This window comes from Zeus faber, assembly GCF_960531495.2.
Source record: "Zeus faber genome assembly, chromosome: 13".
NCBI classification, from domain to species: domain Eukaryota; kingdom Metazoa; phylum Chordata; class Actinopteri; order Zeiformes; family Zeidae; genus Zeus; species Zeus faber.
The window spans coordinates 16,756,976-16,780,457 of NC_137198.1; the positions used below are offsets into that span (position 1 = coordinate 16,756,976).

Below are 23,482 nucleotides of genomic sequence, written 5' to 3' on the forward strand. Positions count from 1 at the left end.
CTCCGCCGCGACAGAAAACAGCTTCTCCCGCAGTGTTTTTTTTTGTTTTGTTTTTTTTCCTTTTTCCAAATGAGCAAAACGATCTTGCGCCGCACACCGCAGATCAGGGCCAACGTTTCTACCCTCCCGGCGCGTCGTGCAGAGCCGGCGGAGGCGGTCGCCACCTCTCCTCAATCCTTGCGTCACGGAAACCCGTTTCGAGCAGCTGTGTGTCGCCTACCGAACACGAGTGGAACTGCAGGGGAGGAGAGAGCAGATGAGAGAAAAAGAGCGCCGGAGTAATAAACAACAAAGAAGCCGCAGCGGGAGGCTGGCAGACGCAGATGGGAAAACCACAAGCATTCACCTCTGCCATTAGACAGCGTGGCATAACCCATAAAAAATAAAAAATAAATTTTAAAAAGCACTCTTCGCACTCTTTCTTAATCCACAAAAAAGTTTTGTGGTTGTGACTGATGAGGCAAGTTTTGTTTCGTTATGTTTTTTTTTTTTAAATTGTCTGGTTCGTTACGAGGCGGCTGTGAGCGGCCACGCCGACAGTGATTGCCAGGTGAGATGAGCGCCATTGCATAAACAAAGGCGGCGCCGCCACAGCATGTTAGTCACAGTCCTCGGTGGCCTTTTCAAAATCACTACTCCCACTCTACCTGCTAATAGAGCACCAGACTTTGATATTCCCCAGGTTGGAATCTGCACAACAGAGACGGCCTTTCATGTGTGTGTATGTGTGTCTGTGTGTGTGTGTGTGTGTGTGTGTGTGTGTGTGTGTGTGTGTGTGTGTGTGTGTGTGTGTGTGTGTGTGCATGAAACGCCTATTGGTGTTCCTTGATTAACAAATCATATCTGGAACCCAACTTCAGACGATGTGTGTGTGTGTGTGTGTGTGTGTGTGTGTGTGTGTGTGTGTGTGTGTGTGTACTAATCCGTGGCCTCCGAGCAGAGCAAAACAAGCGAGAATCGACTTTTGTTTGCTCCGCACATTGACTCCCTTCATCTCGCAGCCGTATTTTTCTCGCGCCTTACTTTTCATTTCTCTTCGTGGTTTCTCAGATCCTCGTCGGATCTCTCCCACGGCACACGGCAGAGGGGCAAAGGATTCATTTGTGAAACAACCTGTGGATAATTAAACACAAATCCTCGCCCGTGTTAACCGTAAGCCGCTGTTTTATTCACACGACTCCCTGCACGGCTTATTTTTGGAGGTGATTGCCGCTGGAGCCCTGACCAATTTCCCAACGAGAAGGAGAGTCGTTTGGGTACAAATTTTTCAGCATTATTGTCCTCCTCTCCTCGCAGCGCTCCAGCCCCGTGTGACATTAAGCGGCGGAGCGGTGAAGGTTCCCCCCGTGGGTCGACCCGCCGCATGGCCGTGAGCCGTCCCTCCGCGTACAGCGTGAAATGACCTGTGTCGGAGAATTCCTCTCCCTCTTTATAGTTCCCGCTCTATATCACTTTCCCCTCTCTCTCTCTCTCTCTCTCTTCTCTCTCTCTCTCCTCTCTCTCTCTCTCTCTCTCTCTCTTCTCTCTCTCTCTCTCTCCTCTCTCTCTCTCTCTCTCTCTCTCTCTCTCTCTCTCTCTCTCTCTCTCTCTCTCTCTCTCTCTCTCTCTCTCTCTCTCACCTAGCCAGCGCTCCTCCAGGGGTAATTCTGGCAACCCGCTCCAGGGAAATTACTTTTTGTAGTTGTTATAGAAAAGGGCATTTTGTGAACTGCTTTATCAAGCTGGCAACGTTTGGATGCCGGCATGAAAAAACAGCTTCTACACGGCCTCAAGCCTGCTCCCTGCAAAGTGCCGCCTATGTAACGGTGAGATTGGTTGGAGGCGAGGTGTTTGTCTGTTTCCGTGTGTGTGTGTGTGTGTGTGTGTGCGCGCGCGCAAATATGATTAAAAGGACAACACACCTGATTGGCACCACCAGCATTAATGGGATCCTGGGATCGCCAGGAATCATTTGTAGTTCCCGTAATCGAAAAGGCTTTAATGCCGTGTAAATTGTTTTGTCTACTGTAAATATTTTATTTGCGCCGCCCAATTTACTCTCATGATTCAAAAATGTCATAGACACATAGAACTGTTTGAAGTGTACAGGATCCCATGTACATGTTTTTGTTTTTTTTCTAGATAAGGGTTTTTCCAACCACTGGCTTGCCGTGAGAGAAATTCCAATTTAAAAAAATAATAATAAAATAATGGAATGGCTTTTTTGTTGCAAGATCAAAATTGCAAGGCTGCACTCATGCAAGCTCTGTGTTCGTCAGAACAAGTTTCACTCTGAAAAAGACGACTGTTTGCAGTTCGACTCTCTTTTGAGATTTGGTTTCCTGACCAGTCATTCAATAAAACGAGTCATTCAATTTTCCGACACTTTGTTCATTTGATTTAGTTGGTTTAATCCACAGTGAGCGAGGGAGGGCTTCCGGTGGATGATGAATGGGAGTTCATTATTTTCAGTTTGTGAGTCGAATATTCACTATTTTGTCGGAGTGGAGCTCCCGACTCCCCCGGCTACGAACGAATCATTGGGGATTCTTGCATCACTACGAGTAGCCCACAATAATAAGCACAGTTCTACATGTTCTCCGACGTTCCCCCTGGTTAATAGGATAGTGGTGAGCCGTGGCCCGTGGGATTATTTAATTGTAAAAAGTACCGTGGCAGAAAAAAAGGTTGAGAAACACCATTCTAGGGGACTCAACCACTTATACATGTGTGTGTGTGTGTGTGTGTGTGTGTGTGTGTGTGTGTGTGTGTGTGTGTGTGTGTGTGTGTGTTTGAATGTAAGTATATGATGGTACATCTTCCTGTGTGTATGTGTGTTCTACCATGTATGTGTGTCAATGTGTGTTTATGTGTGTATGTGTCAGCACTGCTTCTCCATCGACTGAGTAGTTCAGCTGCGCCTTGCTCGGCATGATGAATAATTTCTGCACTGTGCTCGGCTGTGGCGCGTCTGGTGCAGCCTGACTGCGCCACACAGCTAGAGCCCTGCATTTGCATTCAGCACACACGCGCGCACACACACACACACACACACACACAAATACGCACATTCTCGAACAGACATCCAGTTTACCACACGCATTCACACTGTAACACACATAGAATCTCCAACACCCAGAGACAAAGACACGCAAATGCACACACAGGAGTGCGCACGCGCGCACAAACACACACACACACACACAGTCTGTGTCTTCATGTGTGTTTGTGTGGCTTCGAGGGTGGGAGGGCGGGACAGACCAATAGAGGAGCATAAAAAAAGGGTGAGTGTTCCTAACCGCCCCCCTGACTCGCTCCATCTCACACACACACACACACACACACACACACACTTGGAGTCTGCTCGACGTACTGTACCCCCTCCCTACAGCATCTTCCCAGTCAGCTGCTCCTCTGTGTGGAGGAATGCAACAAGCTGCAAAGCCCTTTAAAGTAACAGCGGCTTCCCATTATTTAATGTAATTTTCACCGCACAGGATTTTAAAAAAAAGGCACATTGAAGCTTCCACCTGGATCAAAAGAACCAAACGGATCAAGCGGCGTAAAATCTGCTTTCCTTTAGGATAGTCGTCCTAACAGTGCATAACTGGCATTAAATGAGAGAGCGGTAGCGCTGCTGAAATGTCAGCTCGGTTTGGGGGAGTGGGCATGCTGATGTGTTGACCTCTACAGCGTATGTGGTAAAAACAACGGAAGGGAAATCTCAAGACAGAGGAGGAGGGGAAATAGGTTTTTTTTTATATAAGCCAGGGGAAATACTAGTTTGTCCATCCATTCTCAAACCTAATTAACAGCGTCCTGTTCCCGTGCCATCTTCTCAAGAATCTCTTATCGCTTATTCACTCCATGATGTCCTCAGGCGGACAGTACGGACAACCGTTCTTTCGTAGACGATCCACTGGTTATTCTGTGTGAAATCTGAAATGTAGCTGACTTTCAAGGAAACATATTCGGTTTACTGCTTAGCCTTTCAAGTCCTCACTTTGAGACACACTTGAGTATGTTTTGACATTATCTCTATATTCATTTTGATCATGTGCGAAAAAGCAAATGTCTACGGTGCTATGAATGAACATGATTCTATACTTCTTTTAAACTTCGAAAATATGTTATACATCTGCACGCGGCTTATGCAGTGCATCGGAATCCAGTCACAATACACTAACTCCATCTGGCTTGGAATGTCTCTGGACGTCCCTTCCTCAGTCTAACTGAGGTGGGTGGGTATATCCAGACATGATACCCGTACAAAATTGTCCAAGACAGTCAACATAACAGCAGCCTTGAAAGCTACCGGTAAGTGGCATGAAGGTGTGTTTGCACGACAGGGACAGAGTGGCAAAGACAGAATAAGAGCAAGCCCAAACAACAGCTTTAACCATGCAGAAGCCTCCATAACCCTGAGGGCTAAAAGGACCGAGCATTTTAATTTTCAAGTTTTTCATCCAATCAGTCTTACGGCATAAATAAGACTTATAGGATAAAGGTATATAACCAATTTCTTTCAATGTGTTTCAATATTTTATGATATATATAATAATGATTCTATACTATTGGCATGTCTGCTGCATGGGAAGCCTGGGGCTATTGTCTGAATACTCACACTGACAGGCTGACAGAAACAGCCAGGGAACAAATAAGTAGGGCTACACTATCTCTTTGCAAACTCCTCTGTTTCTTAAATGAGGTTCAATTAATGATATAATATTATTAATGAGTAGAAAATAATTTGATGTATTCACAAAGGCAATATATTAATTTGTAATTATTCGTACAGTGTAAGCTTTAATTTAATGTTTGGCTTTTTTTTATCATCAATGTCCCATCACACAGTCAGCCTGTGCTAAAAAAAAAAATGTGGACAGGCTTCATTTGAGCATAAAGGTCAAAGCTGACACTATAAAGTTGGATAGCAGAAGGCTGTCAACTTGTTGTGGAAGGGACTGCAGAACTAAGAGACAATGACGAGGAGCGATGCGACAAGAAGAGCCACAAAGGTCTGCAAGAAGACGCGCAAGGCTGGAGCGCCGTCTCCCAAAAGCACCAAGCAGGGCAATTAATCCGTCTACACCCCGCCGCGTCGAGATCCAATGCATCATGAATTGTGCAGATATTGGCACATATATACTGTGTGTGTATATATATATATAAATATAAATATATATATATACATATGCATATACATATATACATTTTCATATATAGTGAGTGTTGCACTTACAGTTCGGAGGAACTGGATCTCATCCTCTCCTTCTCCACCTTCAGCCATGGCTGGTGAGGAGCCTGATCAGCCTCTGGAAGCCTCCTCCTCCTCCACCACCGTGGGCTGCCGCTGCTGCTCCTCTCCCCCGTCGGTTTGAGCATAGAGCTAAAGATCCGCGGCCACGGAGCGAACCGCTGCAGCCCGTCACTCACCGCCGTGTCGGTGGGCTGGGAGAGTGGCGCGAGGCTAGCCAACGAGTCGGTCGCCGCGAACGACTCGTTGAAATGACTCCCCCCCCCGGCAGCGAGTGGACGAGTCGTCCGACTCACAAATTGGAAATAATTGCTGAGGGCTGAATTAAAGTCCCCGGGAAGCTTTTTTCGAATCGTCTTGACAGTATGTCCTCTGCCAAAAGTGTACATTTTAGGAGACTCTCGTTCGTCGTTCGCCACTGCGTTACAGCGTCGCACGCCAACCGAACGAAACGAACCGAACGAGCCGGAGGATCGAACGACTCTTTTTTTTAATTTTTAATTTTTATTTTTTTTTACTCTTTTTAAGAACCGAATCTGAATAAACACTCCCAAAGCTTTCATAACTTGGGGACAGTCTCTGGTATTCGGCCGTTCGGTTTTTGTCTCGCTTCAGTGGCCTTTTCTGGGGGGTAGAGGGTCCCGCGGAGCCGCCCGCAGCGGCCGCGTTTCCGTTCCGGTCAGTGACGCTCGAATCAGCACCACGGCGAGCACCCGGCGCCACGGGGCCACGCCGGGGAAACGTCCGCCTCGTATGGAATGGATTCAACAGACGTATATATATTTGCAGCGACACGTTAATGTCGGGCGTATTCACACCGACATTAACACTTTCGCTTATTCGACGTCTCGCAAGTTTACGATCGTCGTTCTTCGCACCCGGAGAACTCAAGAGGGGCTACCGTAAAGTATCAACAAGTAAGTCAAGCGCCTGCTTTTTTTTTTTTTTTGCGACGACGAGCGCAAAAACGGGGACGATTCAACTCGGGCGGAAATTAAACTCGTCACAAACGTCAAATTGGATGTCCGGTCGTCGTAATGGTCAGTGAAACCACTCGATCGACTGCAGCGACCCGAGACGGGAAGGCAAAGAAGTGCACTTTCTCATGTTTTTTTTTTTTTAAAGTAAACGACGCTTCAAACGGAGCTGCTTCGTTGAGGCTTGGCGCGGATAGGGGTCGCTTTCCCTCAGCTGTCTTAATGCCGCCATCGAGCGGCGACCAGGGGAATGTCGTCATCAACGCCTACGTTTCCATTTTTATTTTGACTTTTTTTTTCCCCAATTCTAATTTGTTCAAGTTCAAGTTCAAGTTCAAGAGATTATTTGTCGCATACACACGCATACGGTCGTACATATATGCAGTGAAACGTCATGACACCCGGTGATTACGCACAAGCTCTATAGGCTCTGTTGTGCAGAACTTTTCTTTTTTTTTTTCCTGAGCTAAATGCGCCTCAGTGTTTGCGTTGTCTTCACGTGTTCGTATTCACGCTTTGTCACGTTCGTCTGTATTTGAGTCCGCGTCCTTATTCACATTGATACATCTGCATGTTCTGGTCCTGTCTTTGGTTGTCTTCACTCATTTTTTTTTAATTGACCAGCAATGTTTAAAATATTCATTTTTTTTGGGGGGGGGGGGGGGGGGGGGGGCGGCGGCTATCTTCACTTTTTTTTTTATTGCAACATTTACACTTTTCTGTCGTTTCATTTCGGTTGTCTTGTTCACTTGTGCTTTCCAGTAGCTGTGGCAACCTAAACGTTTGTTTTCCACGCCTCTGAAATGAGAGAGAGAGAGAGACAAACACTTTTGATAGCGCAACAATCATTTGCAGCGTTCACATTTTAATGACGACACGCATGTTTACCATTTACTTTTCATTTAACTTGTACTTTTTTTTTTTTTTTTTTTTAGGGTTCTACTTAAAGTTATTCCCTCCTCGCTATTCCTGGATGTTTGCGCATTTACGTTTGGGCTTTTCCCTGTTTTTGTTGTTGCATTTGACACTCGCCGAGGCAACGGAGACGACCGTTCCACGTGGAAATAAAGCCCCCGTTCAATCGCATTGCGAGGGAGAGAGAGAGCAGGAGAGAGCGGGAGGGAGGGAGGGATATTCCCGGGTACAGGTTTACCGTCCAGCCGCTTGTCACGACCGATCAATTCGCCTCTCGCGAACCCAAAACGCGACCCGACGGCGGCGGAGAGTCTCCGCCGCACGACGAAAGCCGCAGCGACGCCGAAGAACGATTCGGTCGCGGCGAACGAAAGCATGTTAATTAATAAATAAATAAATAAATAAATAAATAGACCCGCTCGTCGGGAGTCACTCCGGCGGTCGGCGAGTCACTCCGCTCGCCAACTGGAAATAATGACTCAGGACTGGCTTCGAAACGTCCGAGGCAACGCCTCGAAACTCCCACCGAGATGGGCCATTTTGTCCGGATTACGTTTTCCTTTGGAGAGTTCCATTTACGACTCGGAGCGGGCCGTCCGTTCTGGCTCTCATTCGTTGTGCGCCCAGAGTTCTCCCTTGTCAACTGACACGAACGGTCACAGAACGTCGAGCGACTCTTTTTTTCCTTTTTTTCTATATATATATATATATATATATATATATATATATATATATCTTTTTTTTTTTTTAACCGAGTGAGCCGTCAAGAACCAAATCTTTAAAAAAAACAAGATTAAAAAATAAAAAATTAAAAAAGAGTCGAACCGCTCATCATAATACAGCAGCGCCTTCATGTGGCCTTTACCTGGACGGGGCGGCTGGACCGGGGGGCGGTGCCGACTCTCCCGCGCAACCAATCGCGTAGCAGGACATGGCGACTTGCTCCTGCTGATTGGCCGCGACGCCTGTCCGCCAGGGCGGATAAGCCCCGTTCTTTCCGCGAGCCAGCGGTGCGCGCTGGCTGGCTGCAGAGGAGGCATGAGAAGGGTGCGTTATTTACCATGCCATGGAGAAGGGTGAGTCGCTGTTTGTGTTTCAGACAACAACGATGCCTTAACCCGGAGCAGGTGCAGTGGGGGATGCATCCGGCTCTGAATCATATGTAGGATGAAATATCTGATGTGTAGCATCTGGGAAAAGCTCAGCATAGGACACAGTGCAGCTCTATTCTTGGACGGTATTATAATATATTAATGTGACCATATCTGTGCGTTTTATTAAACTAGATAGACAAAAGTAGCTGCAATGCATATATATATATATATATGTGTATATATGTATATAGATAGATAGACAGATAGATAGATAGATAGATAGATAGATGGATACAGATATGCTTGCACTCAACATTGAATTAATGAATGCGTATTTATGTACGTGTGTGTATTTTTCTGTGCCTGCTACAGTGTGTGTCTGCCAGCCACCGGGTGATGTTATGATGTAAACAGTCCAGTGATGTTGTGAAATATCAAGCTTGATTTCTTGAAAGCACGAGTGCTATTTTGACGGCACACACCTCTCAGTGATGAATGAGATGTATGACTTATTTATGCTGCAGCTTCTTATATCTTGACAGAACTGCATTTAGAAAATGCCTATGGTTATCCTTTTATGTCCTACTGTAGTAATACACTATATTATATGAATAGAGCCAAAACGTTAATATGTCTTTATTCTAAAGTTAAATCTAAAGTTGAAACTTTCTTTAAAGTTAAACTCACGCAAACATCAGGAACTGATCTGTTTGTCTCTCTTGATTCCTGTTTGTGAGATGTCTATACAATCATCTGAGAAGATATTTTTCTTGGTCTTTGGTATTTTTTATTTTAATCTACATATATAATAAGGGTAAAATTTAGACTTTCTGTTTTCAAAATAAGTAATTGTATCATGACATCACATGTCACGAGACGTGATCAAGACCGTTTTTGGTGTGTTTGCTTGTCTAAAGAGCAACTCCATCTCTTTATCTGACAGGTCAGGTGAAAGTGAAAGTCTGCAGTCTAAACCCAGTCACACCGTCAGGGGACTGACTTAAAAACACTTAAAAAGAGAGATTAAGTGAGTGATTACCATGGCGCCCACCATGGAGGGCACACACACCATCTTGCTTCTATACGCACCCATACGTGAGCTTTGCAGCATAAGCTTGTATTCGCCCAAGAGGAGGGCCCCGTGTTTTACGTACAGAAGCCGCGCCCCTCTTTGGGGCATGCCCTGTAATGACTGTGACCAGGCAGAGGAGGATCTCCCAGAGTCCAGACAAAGCGGCCAGTCTTCCTGCTCATCAGGCAAACTCCTCGACTCTCGGCAGGCAACAAAGGAGGTTGTTGCTGAGCTCTACTGGCTGACGGCAGGGCACCGCCAGCTGCTGGCTGATCTGCTCCCGCTGTGTGGCGATTGCGGCAATAGAGTCAGGATGGGGAACCAGGACGGAAAGCTCCAAGAGTACATAGAGGGTGAAGACGCTGACCTCATAGGTCAGGTTCTCAGTAGCAGCAACTATCAACAAATGCTCGCTATGTCTCCGGAACATAAGAAAGCCCTTTTGAAGGGGAAAAAAATCAAGAAACTTGGAGGCAAAAAGTTTGGCAATGCAGAGGACTTACTACCCGGCAAGATGAAGAAGAAAGGAAGACGCAAATCATCCATCGGGCCATCCCTTCAGAGCGGTATTTCCACCCCTGGTGGCTCAGAAGTGGAGAGGATTTCGGGGACCCAAGATCTTGCCTGTGATTACACAACAGTACCCGGCTCTCATGTCAGCGAAGACGGCAATCCCACCCTGCCGATGGAGGAACTCCTCCGGATTGTCCATGAGGGCTGGGACTTCATGGAGGACAACCGGACCCATGATGCTGATCTTGACCTCTCAGATTTTGACAGTGAGTTTGGCCTGGGCTATAAGTCTTCTTCTTGCAGCTTAATGGAGGGCCTGACCCGAAGAGAGAGCGGTAGCAACCTTCGTCCAATAAAGCGCTTTGATTCTCCGGGTGAGCCTGTGTCCCAGGGTGGCTCACTGGTCAAGTCAGCTCACCAGATGTATGAGGAGATCAACCAGAGGGACATGGGGCAGAGAGTGGTTGCCAAGGTACAGGACCTGGAGGGGATGGTGCAGCATGTCAGCCATATGGACCCCAACAAGGTAGAGTCAACCAAGCAGGAGTATGGAAAAAGGAGTGACCCAACCAGAGGCTACACCCAGGGAAGCAGCAGGGCCCATGTGGGAAACAAGCTTCCCGAGGGGCTACGGCTGCCCCTCTCCCACACCACCGGGACGTTGTCCCCAGCCAAGTCCCCCTCAAGGAGCCCCTCATCACCGTCTCTCGCAGGGGTCTTTAACACCTCGTTCCCGGCTTCCAACAGCCTCCAGAGCATGTCCCCGATGCTGTCCCCCATATCCTCCAATCAACTCAGCCCACAGCTCAACCATCGCATTGTTCTGCTATCGGACGAGGACACGGGCCTCGGCAGGGATAACTGCGGTAACAGAGATGTGGCCAAATCCACCGCTGAGGTCATTGATAAGAACGGCAACAAGAGAACCGTCACGCTCCTAGACCTGAACCTCAGCGGGCAGCCGAGCGACTCCAAGTGGAATTCGGTGAAGCATCCCACAGCAACAGGTGAGTTATAGCGTTGGAGTTTAAAAAATCACGACGCTCCTCCCTCCTTGAGCTGAGCTATTCATGCTGCAACCTTTGCCTTGACATTAATGTTGACAGCGATGCTTTAATCTCTTGACGGCGTGATGTGGCTGTCAGTGGATGCCCTTCATCTGGCCGCCATTGATGTTGAATTGCAGAAGCTGTTATGTAAAAATGAGTTGTAACGTGGAGCAATAGAGACATGTCTTGGGAGATTTAAGTGCGGTTGAAGTGTGTGTGCGTGTGCGTGTGCGTGCGTGCGCGTGCGTGTGCGTGCGTTTGCGTGCGTGTGCGTGTGCGTGCGTGTGCGTGCGTGTGTGTGTGTCATTCAGCACCTGTGCGCTGCCGTTCTCACTCAGCCTGCCTGGGGTTGTTTCACAAACACTAGCTATTATGTGCAATATGTGTGCAATAAATCTTTTAATGTATTCCTGAAGCATACCCCTAGATGCCAAATACTTTCAAAATATGGTATTTATTTTCCTGTAGGTATTGAAATAATTCATATACATCACTGACTCTTTTGTAGGCATTCTTTCATCCTAAAAATGTAATCCTGCTTTTGTCACGGTTCAGCCTCCTGGCTTTCTCCTGTTGTCCACTTGTCTCGGCCTTCACATGTGACCGCAGATTAAAAACTACCCAGCGGCGTTGCATTCGAGGCGATCGGGGCCTGAGAATAGTTTCTCCGCCGATGACCCGACGTAGCTTTTCCAGCGCCACCGGGCGGGCAGCGGTTGGTGGGAGTGTCTCAGATCAAAGGAGTGAAGTTGACATAGCGCGACCCCACTTGGATTCTCAGGAACACGGTGCTTACTGAAGCATCGCCAATTTGTGCAAGGCGATCCGCTGGCCCTCTCCAAAAAACCCACATTCTGCCCAAAGCACAAGAAACTGACAAGGCTCAGGGACTCAGCGTGCACAAAGGGGATAGAGAGAGGGATTAGGATTGCCTTGTGCGCAGAACTTCCGATTTGCAGGGTCACCTCTTAATCTGGCCTAATAAGGTGTATCTCATGCCTACAAGTCTACACAGTGACATAGCAGCTGTGGAATTTCTCCAGCATCAGATGGCAGAGTTGAATATTTGAACATTGTTGTTTGTTTGGCATCAAAATCCTAATCTGTAAAATTGGTGGTGGAAAAATGCAATATTTATCCCATATACTTTTTTTTAGCTGGCACCTTTTAGGAAAAGCGTTATTGCGTTTTGCATGTTCTCCTCAGTGTGCTGTCTCCATTGTTGGTGGCGGGGTCCGCCTTTCCCCGGCAATAATATAAAGATTGGGAATGCACAAGAAGTGATAAACCAGTGTGGCTAGTTGTGGTCAGTGAACCGTGGATATGGATGTGGATATGGATTCTTGAACTTGTGCTGTAATCCACCCAACACAGACGATACAATGGATTACCACTTTAATTCTTAATTCTTAATTATTCTGTCTCCAGTTTGAAGCCAGGTAATACTGTATAGCGATGTTGTTCTCCAATGTTGCAATGAACTGAGCCGTCACTACCAGCCAAGCTCATCATCGAGATCGATGCTCCCTTAGCTTTTTCTGGAACATTCGGTGAGTTGTATTATTATAGCAGTAGCCATCCCTGGAACCTGTTTAATAATCCCATTCACAGCCCCAGGTGGCCTTCCATTGGGTTCATAAAATCAGTAATCACCCTCTGTACTTTGCAGCCTACACACAGACACACACACACACACACACACACACACACACACACACACACACACACACACACACACACACACACACGTCACACCTGCTCATGAATAACCCTCCACCACAGACAAAACTGTAACATTCTGTTAAATATTGAACCACCCCATTTTTCTGAATAAAATCTTTTGCTCTTTCAAAGCTCATAACTGTCACTTGATTTAAATTTGATTATGAGCTATCGTTTTGGAGAATGTCAAGAAAGACTGTATTCAGTCCTTCATGACATCCTCAGCCACTGCTGTGTCATATTTCATGTTAATTCAAGAGGCGTTCCTGAAATAGCGCAGAAAGTGGAGGAAACGGAGATGTCACGATGGCATCGACCGTAGACAAGAAGACAAACTAGCAATGAGACTGACTGAGGGCGGGGTATATATACAAGGCATAACAGGTAATGGGGGACATCTGGAGGCTGAGCACGCCAGCTGGCCAGGTGAGGAACTGCAGGCAGGGAGGACGCCTACGACACAGCCGCCACGGTGACCTCGGTAAAGCCGTGCCGTGGCCGCTTGTGTGCGCCCATTTACTAGATCACCAATATTCCCTCTTTGTCAATAATTTAAAAGCTCTTCAAATTTTAACACGGGCAAATGGAAAATCCAAGACTCTTTGTATAGAAATGTAGAACCGAAAGTTGTCAAAATATGAAACTCCCACACACTCTCTAAACTTGATCGGAAGGGCTTTAATCTGGTAAATATTGATGGGAAAAATAAAAATGCTATAATATTGTATAATATTATTATAATATTTATATACATTTGGATGGACAAATGGACACCAATGGGGTTAAGTCAAAAATACATAGTGGGTCAAATTGAAGCTCCAGGGTTTATTGATGAGCATCATTTGTGCCGAAGGTATATACACACAGGCATAAGCCCCTGCCTAATTTGTTGTCAGTTAGGTGATGTGCAATACCTAAGTCGCATTTAGCCGAAGAGCATCCGCAAGGTCATATGAAGCTGATCAGCGTGATGTAGGACTCATCCGACATCTTTTTGCCCAAATTCGTCCGTTCGTCCGCTCGAGTCATTCGGCAGAATGTTCACCGCCGTACAAGAGCTCTTTCTGCTCGGTCCGAACAAGAGCCGTCCCTATTTAGATAATGAAGTGACTCTGCCAAACCAGCCGCCTGCAAGACCCTCCCTCCCTCTGCCCCCCCCCCCCCCCCCACCTCTGCTTGGCAGCCAGAAAAAGCAACGCACAAAAGGTCCCTACATTCACCATCGCATCAAACATGTTCTGCTTAATGAATTACTTTCCTGCACCAGCTCACTCAGAAATGCTGGTTGTGCCGCATCGCGGTGCTTTGAAATGCAGACGAGGTGCATTCAACTCTCACTGTTAGATAGAAATCCCGTGAAGGCAGATTTTACAGCCAGAGGGTGGGGGTGGGGGGGAGGTTATAACAGCACGATTAAGGAACACACGTCTGGTAAAATTCTCTCTTTTTTTTTTTTATGAAGGCGTGTCCTTGGCATGTCATTGCTCATAAAATCGTGGCAGACGTTCAAAGCTAAGTTACTTTGGCGATGATGATAATGAAGACACCTACAAGATTGGGTTTGATCAGATAATTCATATCATCCCTGGAGTGAAAATGTGGTGTTAGAGCAGCACACATCAGAACAAATTAGTATTCACAATAAAGTGCTAAAGATAAAAAGCAGAGAATAGTGCATGCGTGCATAAAAGAAATGTGCTCATATATTCTGTTCCAACACAAAAATACACCAGTGTGTTAGGGTTAGGGTTAGGATAAGATATAAAGGCCATTATCCCTTTCCCTTTGACTGTATGTATCCCAGAGCCTCCAAAACAGTGTTTGACATGAGTAACAATGACTCTGGGAGCTTCATGTCATACGATATCACTCCAGCCCTCAGTGTTACCTCACTACCAAACCACCCTCCCCCCGTCGCAGCACCGACTCGGGCAGATTACTCCGTCCAGCGGCCACAACCAACAAGGCTGCACAGTGAGGCCGCTGCCTCGGCAGATTTATGAATCCCATTAGTCTGAAACGTGATTCATGTAAAAGTCATCGGTAGCTCCTCGCGGTAGGAAGTGATGGGGACGGCGCGCCGGGCGTGTGGGTTTTTCGGTTGGGGGAAGTAGGGCAGCGGTCTCAATGGCCGCAGCTGCGTGTTTTTTAAGGTGGGGAGGTTTGATTCGGAGCAGCGTGTTCGGCAATTTCACGGGCGTCTCATCTCTGCGTTTGTCCCGGCCGCGGTGCACGAGATGAGCACTTGTTTGCCTTTGCTTTGATGCCCGGAGCGCCATTGTAATAACATCACAGGAATAATGAGATGGCGCAAGCGCTCCTTTTAGCCTCCAAACAAGATATGAAATTATTGAAGGCCGCATCCAGCCAATTTCGTGGCCCGGCTTTCCCTCCCCATGTTATCCCCCCGAACGGAAAATGGATGCGGTCAGTAAACGAACAATACACATTAGCATCACCGTGGCAACAAGGGAACAAAAGTTAAGCTGATTCTAACTCGAATAAACGTTTTGAAGGAGAGTTATTCTCGATAGACCTGACCAGACCTGACCCACTCAACAGACAATTTTAAAATATGCAACTTTTTGTGCTTGAATCAGTTTTTAGACCAATGTATACGCCTGACTGTAGAATCAATGTATTGCAGCATGGAGTGCTGTAGAAAAGCGTTAAATACTGGAAAAGATACTGGAGGTCACCTTTGAAACGATGCGTGTTTAATCCGATCCGGGTTAAATAAAAACCATCTGCTGTTGGGCGGACTTCCTCTGTATCAAACGCATCGTGATTTGGGACCACCCGCCCTCGGATTGACAGGTGATGAATCTATCCAAGCGGACATAAGCCCCCCCGTCGCCGTCGGACAAAGTCATCTCGGGGCCTCCACATCACGGCACGGCACCTACTCCGCTGCTCGGCTTTGCCCGGCTTGGCTTGTTTCCCTCCCTTCTATTTTTATACGCACGCACGCCACGCACATCACAGCTGCCCCTTTTTACACACTGTGACAATGCCCCGCCAGACTGATAGCGTCTGGGGGAAAGATTGATCCGGTTAGCCCCTTTGCAGAGCGGACCCCGGTACTGTATGTTCCGGGTGCGATTCTATCTGCACCCTATCTTAGCTAAACTGTGGATGCATTGATTCAGTCTCGACTGCTGTTGTGGAGCCGAGGGGATTAAATAGCAACGAAAGAGCAGATTTCCCATGTGTCTGTGTCTGTGTCTGTGCGTGTGCGTGTGCGTGTGTGTGTGTGTGTGTGTGTGTCAGATGTGTGAGAGAGACTTGCAATGAATCGACTCCTACTGCGAACAAACGCAGTATCCATTACTTAATGCGGCCTAGTGCTTCCACTATATATCTTTTTTTCTAGCTGTTGAAATGATCAAATGCTTATTTAGAGAACCTGAAAAGGTGCATAATTTATTTGTTTATTTATTTATTTATCAAGGTCAATTGTTGTTGCGGAAAGACACTTTCCTCCGTGTCCAGTTGGGGGCAGCGTGCTCCTCCTTATTCATATTTAATGGACGGCTGTCAGTCAGTCAGTTAGCGTGTAAGCTTTTAATTAATGCATGTACCTGTATCTGTAGACGGCAAAACCTATTGCACGACAGTATCTGTTTTCATCCTGATTCGTGAAAGCTGTGTCGAATATGGGGCGAAACAGTTATTCAGTGACTGTTGTTTTGTGTGTCATTTTGCATTTTCAAAGCATTGAAATGAACCTGTATGCTCACTTTGCGCTGAAAGCGCAGCAAAGAGACGACGCGGCTTCGCGACCGGTACGTTGCTCGGGCTGGAAAAGGCCTCAACTGTGAGCTTGGAGCCCTTCCAACCGGCAATCAACATTTCCCACTGCGGGGCCAGGCAGCGCAGCATTATGATAATGAAAAGTTATTAATCTAATCCTGCTTCTCTTTGCTGTCCAACTCCCCACTCATGAGAATAAACCGTAGGCAGCGCTGCTGCTTTCTCAAAAATGACTTACCGCGTTCAATGCTCTGAGTGAATTCTAATGCGCTCATTTTTTTCAATAAAGCACTCTTCCACGGCGGGAATCTCCCCTCTCTGTGCGGGCGCCCGTAAAAGAATTGAAAACCATTTTGGTGGGACTCAAGAGTCGAGGGGGAAACGTTCAAGGGAATTACGTTGGCTTTTGAATTGACTGGTGGGATTTACAGTACCCTACGCAACATGTACTGTATGCACAAGTATTTCTGTATCTAAGGAACGCAAGGCAAAAACCTCATTGTCCATCTTGGTGGTTTTTACAGTCTGAAAAGACTGATCCCAGATTTGGAATCACTAATTCTGCTCATAGTCATCCCCAACCCGCCCACCTCTCTTCCCTGGCGCTCCTCTCATTCCTTCGATGCATTTCCGGGGAGAATGAATAAATGAATGGATGCGGGCACGCACCGAGGCGCGGTGAATGCGTGTGTGCGCACGTGAGCAGGCGAGCGTCTCGGGATGCGGTGATGTAACACAGCACACCAGCTCTGCTCTGGTGTTTCCGGGTGTCGCCGTCCGCACACACCGCACCGGCCGCTGCGCTTGAGGCTGATACAATGTGATGTGGTTTTGGCCGTAAGCGCATTAGGAGGACTGTAGACCGGGCTAAGTCTGCAGTGCATCAGTGGGCAGAAACTGGGAAAAGAAGGGGCGGCCCCTTTCTTAGAAGCGTACTTAAGAAACCCATCCAGGCCGTTACCGTACCACAAAATGGACCAAGGGGAAGATATTATTAATTGAGGTCCTATGAAACATTTACAAATATGGTGTGTGTGTGTGTGTGTGTGTGTGTGTGTGTCTATCTCAAGCAATTATCTACTTCAAAATCAGTATGAAGTATCACTTGTTCTCCCGTTCGCTCTCCACAGAAACAGAATCATCTTATTATACGTCCCATGAGGAAATATCCTGTATTTCCGCATACAAATTGTACACTCAAAGATACCCATCTGAGTTTGATATTTTAATGTAGCGTGACTGTTGCAGCATAATGGTAGTACTCTCTTTTATCTCATGTATTGGCTCTGCTCGGTATCCATTTACATAGTAATAAATCCTAGGGCAATGCTCAGCAGGCACTATTTCTTTATTGAATCAGTCTGGAGTGCCACTGGTGCTGGGGATGGAGTGGGAGGGGGCTAAGTCCAGATAAAAAGTCTTATTTTGCAGCTAAAGGACGTCTATGACCCTGTGACACAAAAATGATACAACCGTGCTATGAAATGTGTGTGTGTGTGTGTGTGTGTGTGTGTGTGTGTGTGTGTGTGTGTGTGTGTGTGTGTGTGTGTGTGTGTGTGTGTGTGTGTGTGTGTGTGTGTGTGTGTGTGTGTGTGTGTGTGTGTGTTGTGCGTGCGTGCGTGCACGTGTGTTTCCACAGAGGAGTCCCTCCTACGTCAGGATGACATCTGGATGCTGGATGGTGACGACCCCCAGGAGTCTCTCTCCCGGATGCAGAGGCCTGACCACCTTGAGATCCTGCGGATCACGCCCCCCGAGGACGACCTCATGGGAGACACGCCCTACTACCCCAAGCTGGACTGCACGGTAAGCGTTATGCGCTATGTGCGACCTTGACTGGTGCTATAGCAATAGTCTCTTTCTGCCCACCCCCGGCTCCCCCACTCTTCAGAGAAGCGTACCACAGCACCCCGATCGCAGCCCATTTTGGATTTCTCTGTCCAGTCAGGCATTCAACCACCCGATCACAATTCCTAAAAAAGGTATAAGCAGATCAAAAACTCAATTTTTGCGGACTCCAGCCCCGAGCCAAAACCGACTTCAATCCTTTTACGCTGAGACCTCCCGGCGAGGTGCAAAAATGAACAAATCTCTCGCTCCGTCGGCCTCGTCGTTCCTTCGCTTCTTCTATTATTTTCCCTACTTCCTCCGGTCTGATCCTACCTGGACCCTCAGACTATTACTGTACTTTTATGTGGGTAGTGCGTGTCATTCTGAATGGTTCTTCAAGCACAGACCTTGAGCAATGTTTTCCTTTCTAACAAATCCAAAGAGGAGCCACTCTGGTATGTGTGCCGTGTTTGTAGTCGTAGTAGTAGAGGTAAATAAAGATTGTGTCGATGACAGGAACGTGCGTTTGATGTTTGGCAGCAAACTCCGCTGTAAGTCAGGAACAACCTGTCTACCTTTTCTCCCTGTAGCGCCTGCACTCACATGATGCATTCTGTATGCAGTGCAATTGGTTCTAATGATTTTTTTAAGATGTCGCTGTTTAGTTACCCCGCACAATGAATGAGTAGATCAGTGGGTCCGCCCGGGGCCTCTGATTTGCCAGACAGAGTGGCAGGGGAAAAGTGATTCACCGTCCCCGTCCGTTTGGATTCCATTGCACTGTCTGGTGCGATGTTTGGACTCCGGCTTTCATTCCTCCAGGCTGATAACCTGGGTGTGGTAGTGGGGTAGTTAGTGTATCAGCGTGCCAGAGCATTGTAGTTTCAGGATACAATGACTGCCTCGCCCCAAACCTCCATCAGGTACATACCGGCAAAGGCGCAGTCGTTTTTAGTTTTTTGTTTTTTTTCATGCGGTGTTTACATGCGTCGGATAAGACGCTGGCCCCCAGGCTCTGCTGTCTATGTCTTGCTGTTATTCGCTTTCATGTTGTTTTTCTTTTAAAAAAATGATTTATCTCTATTTCACAGCAGGAAGGGGCTCTATTCTACACAGAAAGGTGCAGATAGTGTGAGGCTGAAGGAGTATTGATGTGCCTCTGATGGTCTCCTCAGTCCTGCAATGTATACAGTATATGACCTGTAAGGTAATTATTGAGCCTCTAGATGATATTGAGTTAATAAGTCACATCTCGGCAGGTTGGTTTCGTAGTGTACCTTCACTGAACACCACTTCTATTGTAATCCCAGCGTCCATGGGATTTACTGCACTTTGTGTGCAAGCGTGAAATACTTCTACTATTACATAACCCCTAATACCCTGGCCATAACCCCCGCACCCCCACGCATCTGTGGACTTGAACTTACACCATCTGATGACAGAAAAGAACGATCACTCCTGGCGATCACTGGGATAAATAGAATTATGCAATAAATAATGGTGTTTGGTGTGATTGTGAGCAATCACAGAAACGGATCGGAAACTTCAGGGGGTTAAATGCAATCATATCCTCAGCGTACGCTTCGGTGTGCGGGCTGGACACTGAGTGCTCTCATGAGGCCAGTCTGAAGGAATGTGTTCAGGTGACCCGCTAGGAGCAGCCGTGCTTTTCAAGGGGGCTTGCAATGACTGTGACCTTTTCCTGAATACAATCACTGAATTGTACACCAAGGCAAGGGTCAAAGCGTGTTTGATTCAAGATCGCCTCAAATAATGACCCGCTGTTTTGACGGCTTCCCAGTGAAACTATTTTGAATGGAGGTTGCAGTATTTCAGAGTTTTGCAATGCCTCTCAGAGAGCCAATAAAACTTTTTTTGCACAACCATTTGTAAGTAAAATAATGTCAAACTCTCAAAAGAGGACTTATTTCATTATACACAACTTGAGCGCATAGAGTGAGATCGGTCAACTAAATAAAACAATGTTCCTGAAAATGTTGAGTGGTGTTCCTTGGCTGCTTAGCAGTTTTACTGTGAGCGTGCTTAAGCAGGAAAATTGGCAAAATACATAATCACTCTGTCTGACTTAAGCCCTGTGTTGTAATGGCCCACCACTGGGATGAATAGGTGGGCCGGGCTGCTGGACCTCCCTTACTTTCCGCATGACTGTAGAGATTACCTCACTGTCAGTATTTGCACTCCGCCAAGGTAAGACACAAGTGGGGCAGGGTGTATTTCACCTGGGGCGGCCGGTTTGCGGAAGGGAAAAGGAGTAATCAGACACCTGTGGAGCCGCTGTCACGGGTCCCTCCCAGTCAGGGTGGGGAGGAGGCGGTGCCAAGACCGGGCAGACCAGTGAGGCACTTTTCTTTTCAACCTTAGGGACTTTTCTCACACCCATAACAGCACAGAGGCTGGCCTGTAAACCTAGGCAGCCACGCGAGAGAGGAAGGACCCCAGACCGTGTGCCCCGAAAGAGAAGAAGTGTGTCCATACGAAACTGCTGAATTTTCTCGAAATGTGGAGTATTTCTTTTTTTTTTTTTTTTTGTCGGGTGATCTCGGTCCCCCTCGTTTCCCAGGGGGATTAGACTGGGAAACGCTTCCAGCAACTGAACTCCTCAACGTTAATCAGAACATGGACGGAATATCACACTCTGGGACTGAAAGGAAAGTGAACCGTACTTGCTGACAATATAAAGGCGGCTTTGGTTTGTTTGATATATGGAGAAAGTTTAGTATAGCTGTGTAGCTACACCAGAAACAGGAAGGGTTGGTGGGGTTGAAGACACAAAGGACTTCTGTTCCCCCTGTAACGGTGGAAATGGAATAGGAGCACGTTGGACGGCCGGTGGGAGAGATGACCCTCCTGTGACGTTCTTAACGGACACTGTGCTGGAGCTGCTACATGAATAAGATCGTCTCCTCCTAGTTCCCTGTAACCGACAACGGTTGGAAGAAGAATGGACAATAATAGCTTGAGTACTGGTGGGAACCAGACCCCCAGCTCCCTCCTGAGCAAGCTCTCCATTGTGTTCGGCCGAGAACGGTTTACCGCTCAAGCAGGAGTGGAGACAGCTGTGCTGAAGTCTTTCAAGAACCTGTCTGATGAGGAGAGTGCTCCGGCGGATAATCATCAGAGCGCTGTGCATATTAACGAAACTCGAGAGCTCCAAGGCGGCGAATCTATCCATCACAATGGCGAGGCAGCTTCCCGTGAAAACGAACAGGAATTTCAGTCGTGGAATTCCAGTGCAGAGCCTAGCAATCGCGAGAAACCAGCTCCCGCTACCTCAGCCGATGCCGATCTGGTCCTCGTCACCATGGTCGAAACGTATAGTGACACGGAAAACGAGGACGAGGGGGGAACGCTCACGGTCGCGCGCCGATCGGCAGAGCTTGCCGGAGCTAGAGAGCCTCCGCTGGCTGGGGAAGACGCTTTGAGTTTCGTAAGAAATGCTTTTGATGAAGGATCAGACCACCAAGTGCCTGTGTTTAGAACTCACAATCTCACCGACAGATCTCTCAAAATTGCCTCCGTTCTACATACGGCCAAGTCCGTCAGGCGGACTAACACAGATCCCACTCCGCGTTCCTCCATCCAGGATAAGGGTGAATACTGCAGCCCACCTGAGAGCACAGCCACCAAGCCTGTGGACGCGGAAACAGGCCCAGCAGAGTCCACAAATCTAAAAGCAGCCATTGGTTCCGGTGAAAGGAAGGTGGGAACGGATCTGAACATTGTGAGCACAGAAGCAAATCCTTCATCAATTAAATCCTCAGTCGAATTTTCAGCACTGGCTCCCGAAGCTGTCAAGGATTGCACTGCAAACGTCCCACAATTAAACCAGGCAGGGGCGTTAGAGAAGGCCCAAGAGGAGATACTTGTGGAGAAGGCTGCTGCTGAAGAAGGGAATGAGGAGTCTCAATCCAAGCATGTCTCCTCCCCTATCCCCTCCAGACCAGGGCAACCTCAAGCCTCAGTCCAAAGATCCCCCAGCCCAAAGGAGCAGGCAGACACTACAAACAACGCAGCAGGTGTTTCAGGGTTCAGTCAAGGTCCTTCGCCCTCTGCAGAGTCTCCAGCCCTCATCCTGGCAAGTGACTCATCTGCCTCACCCCGATGCCACCCTACTTCCACCCGGTCACCAGAATCAAAGAACCCGTCCTCATCCCTCCCCTCCTCCGCCACCTCCTCCCCATCCAAGAGCGCCAGCGTATCTCCGGCACCGTCCTTCCAGCTCCCGGCTGTCTTCAGCGGACTGCGAGTTCTGAAGAAGGGTGCAACAGGGGAGGATAGGGAGACACTATCAGAGATCAAACAGCGGGAGAGGGACGCTGAGCTGGCCCTGCTCAGCCTGAAGAAGACGGTGGACAAAGCCAAGCAGATCACAGCCACTCCGGTCAAGAAACGCACTGAGCCTAAACCAGTGGCTGACACCAAAAGCAACGTGTTGGGACAGCTCCATCAGCTGCTCAACTTGGACAACCAAGAAAGGAGCCGCGGCTCCGATGTGGGGCAGGGTCTAACTCCCGACGCTGGAGAAGGGGCGTCCAAAAACGAGGAGGAGAGCGCACCAGTGCAAGCACCGGACATCCAAACAGCCCCGGCTGAAAAAAAGAAAACGTCAGACATAGCCTACGAAACCTTTAGAAGCATTTTTGGGCCAAAAACGGTTAAGAAGGGGACAACGGAACCGTTGGAACTAGATGCTGTGAAGAAAAAGATAAAAAACGACAAAGAGCTTCTGAAGTCCGTCTTTGAGAAAGTTTCCAAATCTCCTGATAAAAAATGTCCCCCGGAGACAAGTGTATGTATTTTTTTATTCATAACTCTCTTGATACTGTATCAAATAAGGTGTAACATATTGGTTTTCCAACATCTAAAATTTGCAGTAAATTTGAATGTGTTTGCATAATTCTGTTGAGGTCTAACATATCCTGAACAAGTTAAAAAAAATTGAATAACAGGAACAAATTCCGTAGACAACGCTTGCTCGGGGATGAAATGCAATCATATCTGATATGTTACTACTATGTTACTGCTTTATATGTGACATTTCTATCGCCATGATCTTCATGTATTACCTCCCGCAGACTGAGGTGGCATCCCTGACAGACAGCGAGGACCGGACCCCAGGGCGCCTCCAGGCCATCTGGCCCCCACCCAAGCCCAGAGATGAGGAGGAGAAGGTGGGGCTCAGGTACACCGAGGCAGGTGAGCAGCCAGAGCTCCCCGTCAGGGCCTGTGTGTTTCTAACATCTGAGAATCCACTCCTCGGAATCGCGCTGAAAATTTGTCCAGGAATAGAAAATATAATA

At 47.5% G+C, this 23,482-nt stretch overlaps 2 protein-coding genes across 2 annotated transcripts in view; one reads left to right on the forward strand and one right to left on the reverse strand.

Annotated features, from left to right (window-relative positions):
• LOC307238880 (ryanodine receptor 3) overlaps positions 1-5,269 on the reverse strand; it is a gene marked incomplete at its 5' end in the record, with an annotated part of 134,350 nt that extends 129,081 nt beyond the window's left edge. The window contains 1 exon segment of the mRNA XM_080012034.1: positions 5,222-5,269. Within this exon segment, the coding sequence (XP_079868160.1) occupies positions 5,222-5,269 (48 nt within the window).
• A 3,993-nt stretch (positions 5,270-9,262) lies between these two features.
• The window catches only part of LOC307238881 (formin-1), a gene marked incomplete at both ends in the record, with an annotated part of 51,722 nt that continues 37,502 nt past the window's right edge, over positions 9,263-23,482 (forward strand). Inside the window, 3 exons of the mRNA XM_080012035.1 lie at positions 9,263-10,814; positions 17,971-18,137; positions 23,258-23,378. Coding sequence (XP_079868161.1) covers positions 9,263-10,814; positions 17,971-18,137; positions 23,258-23,378 — 1,840 coding nt within the window. The remainder of the gene's footprint in view (positions 10,815-17,970; positions 18,138-23,257; positions 23,379-23,482) is intronic.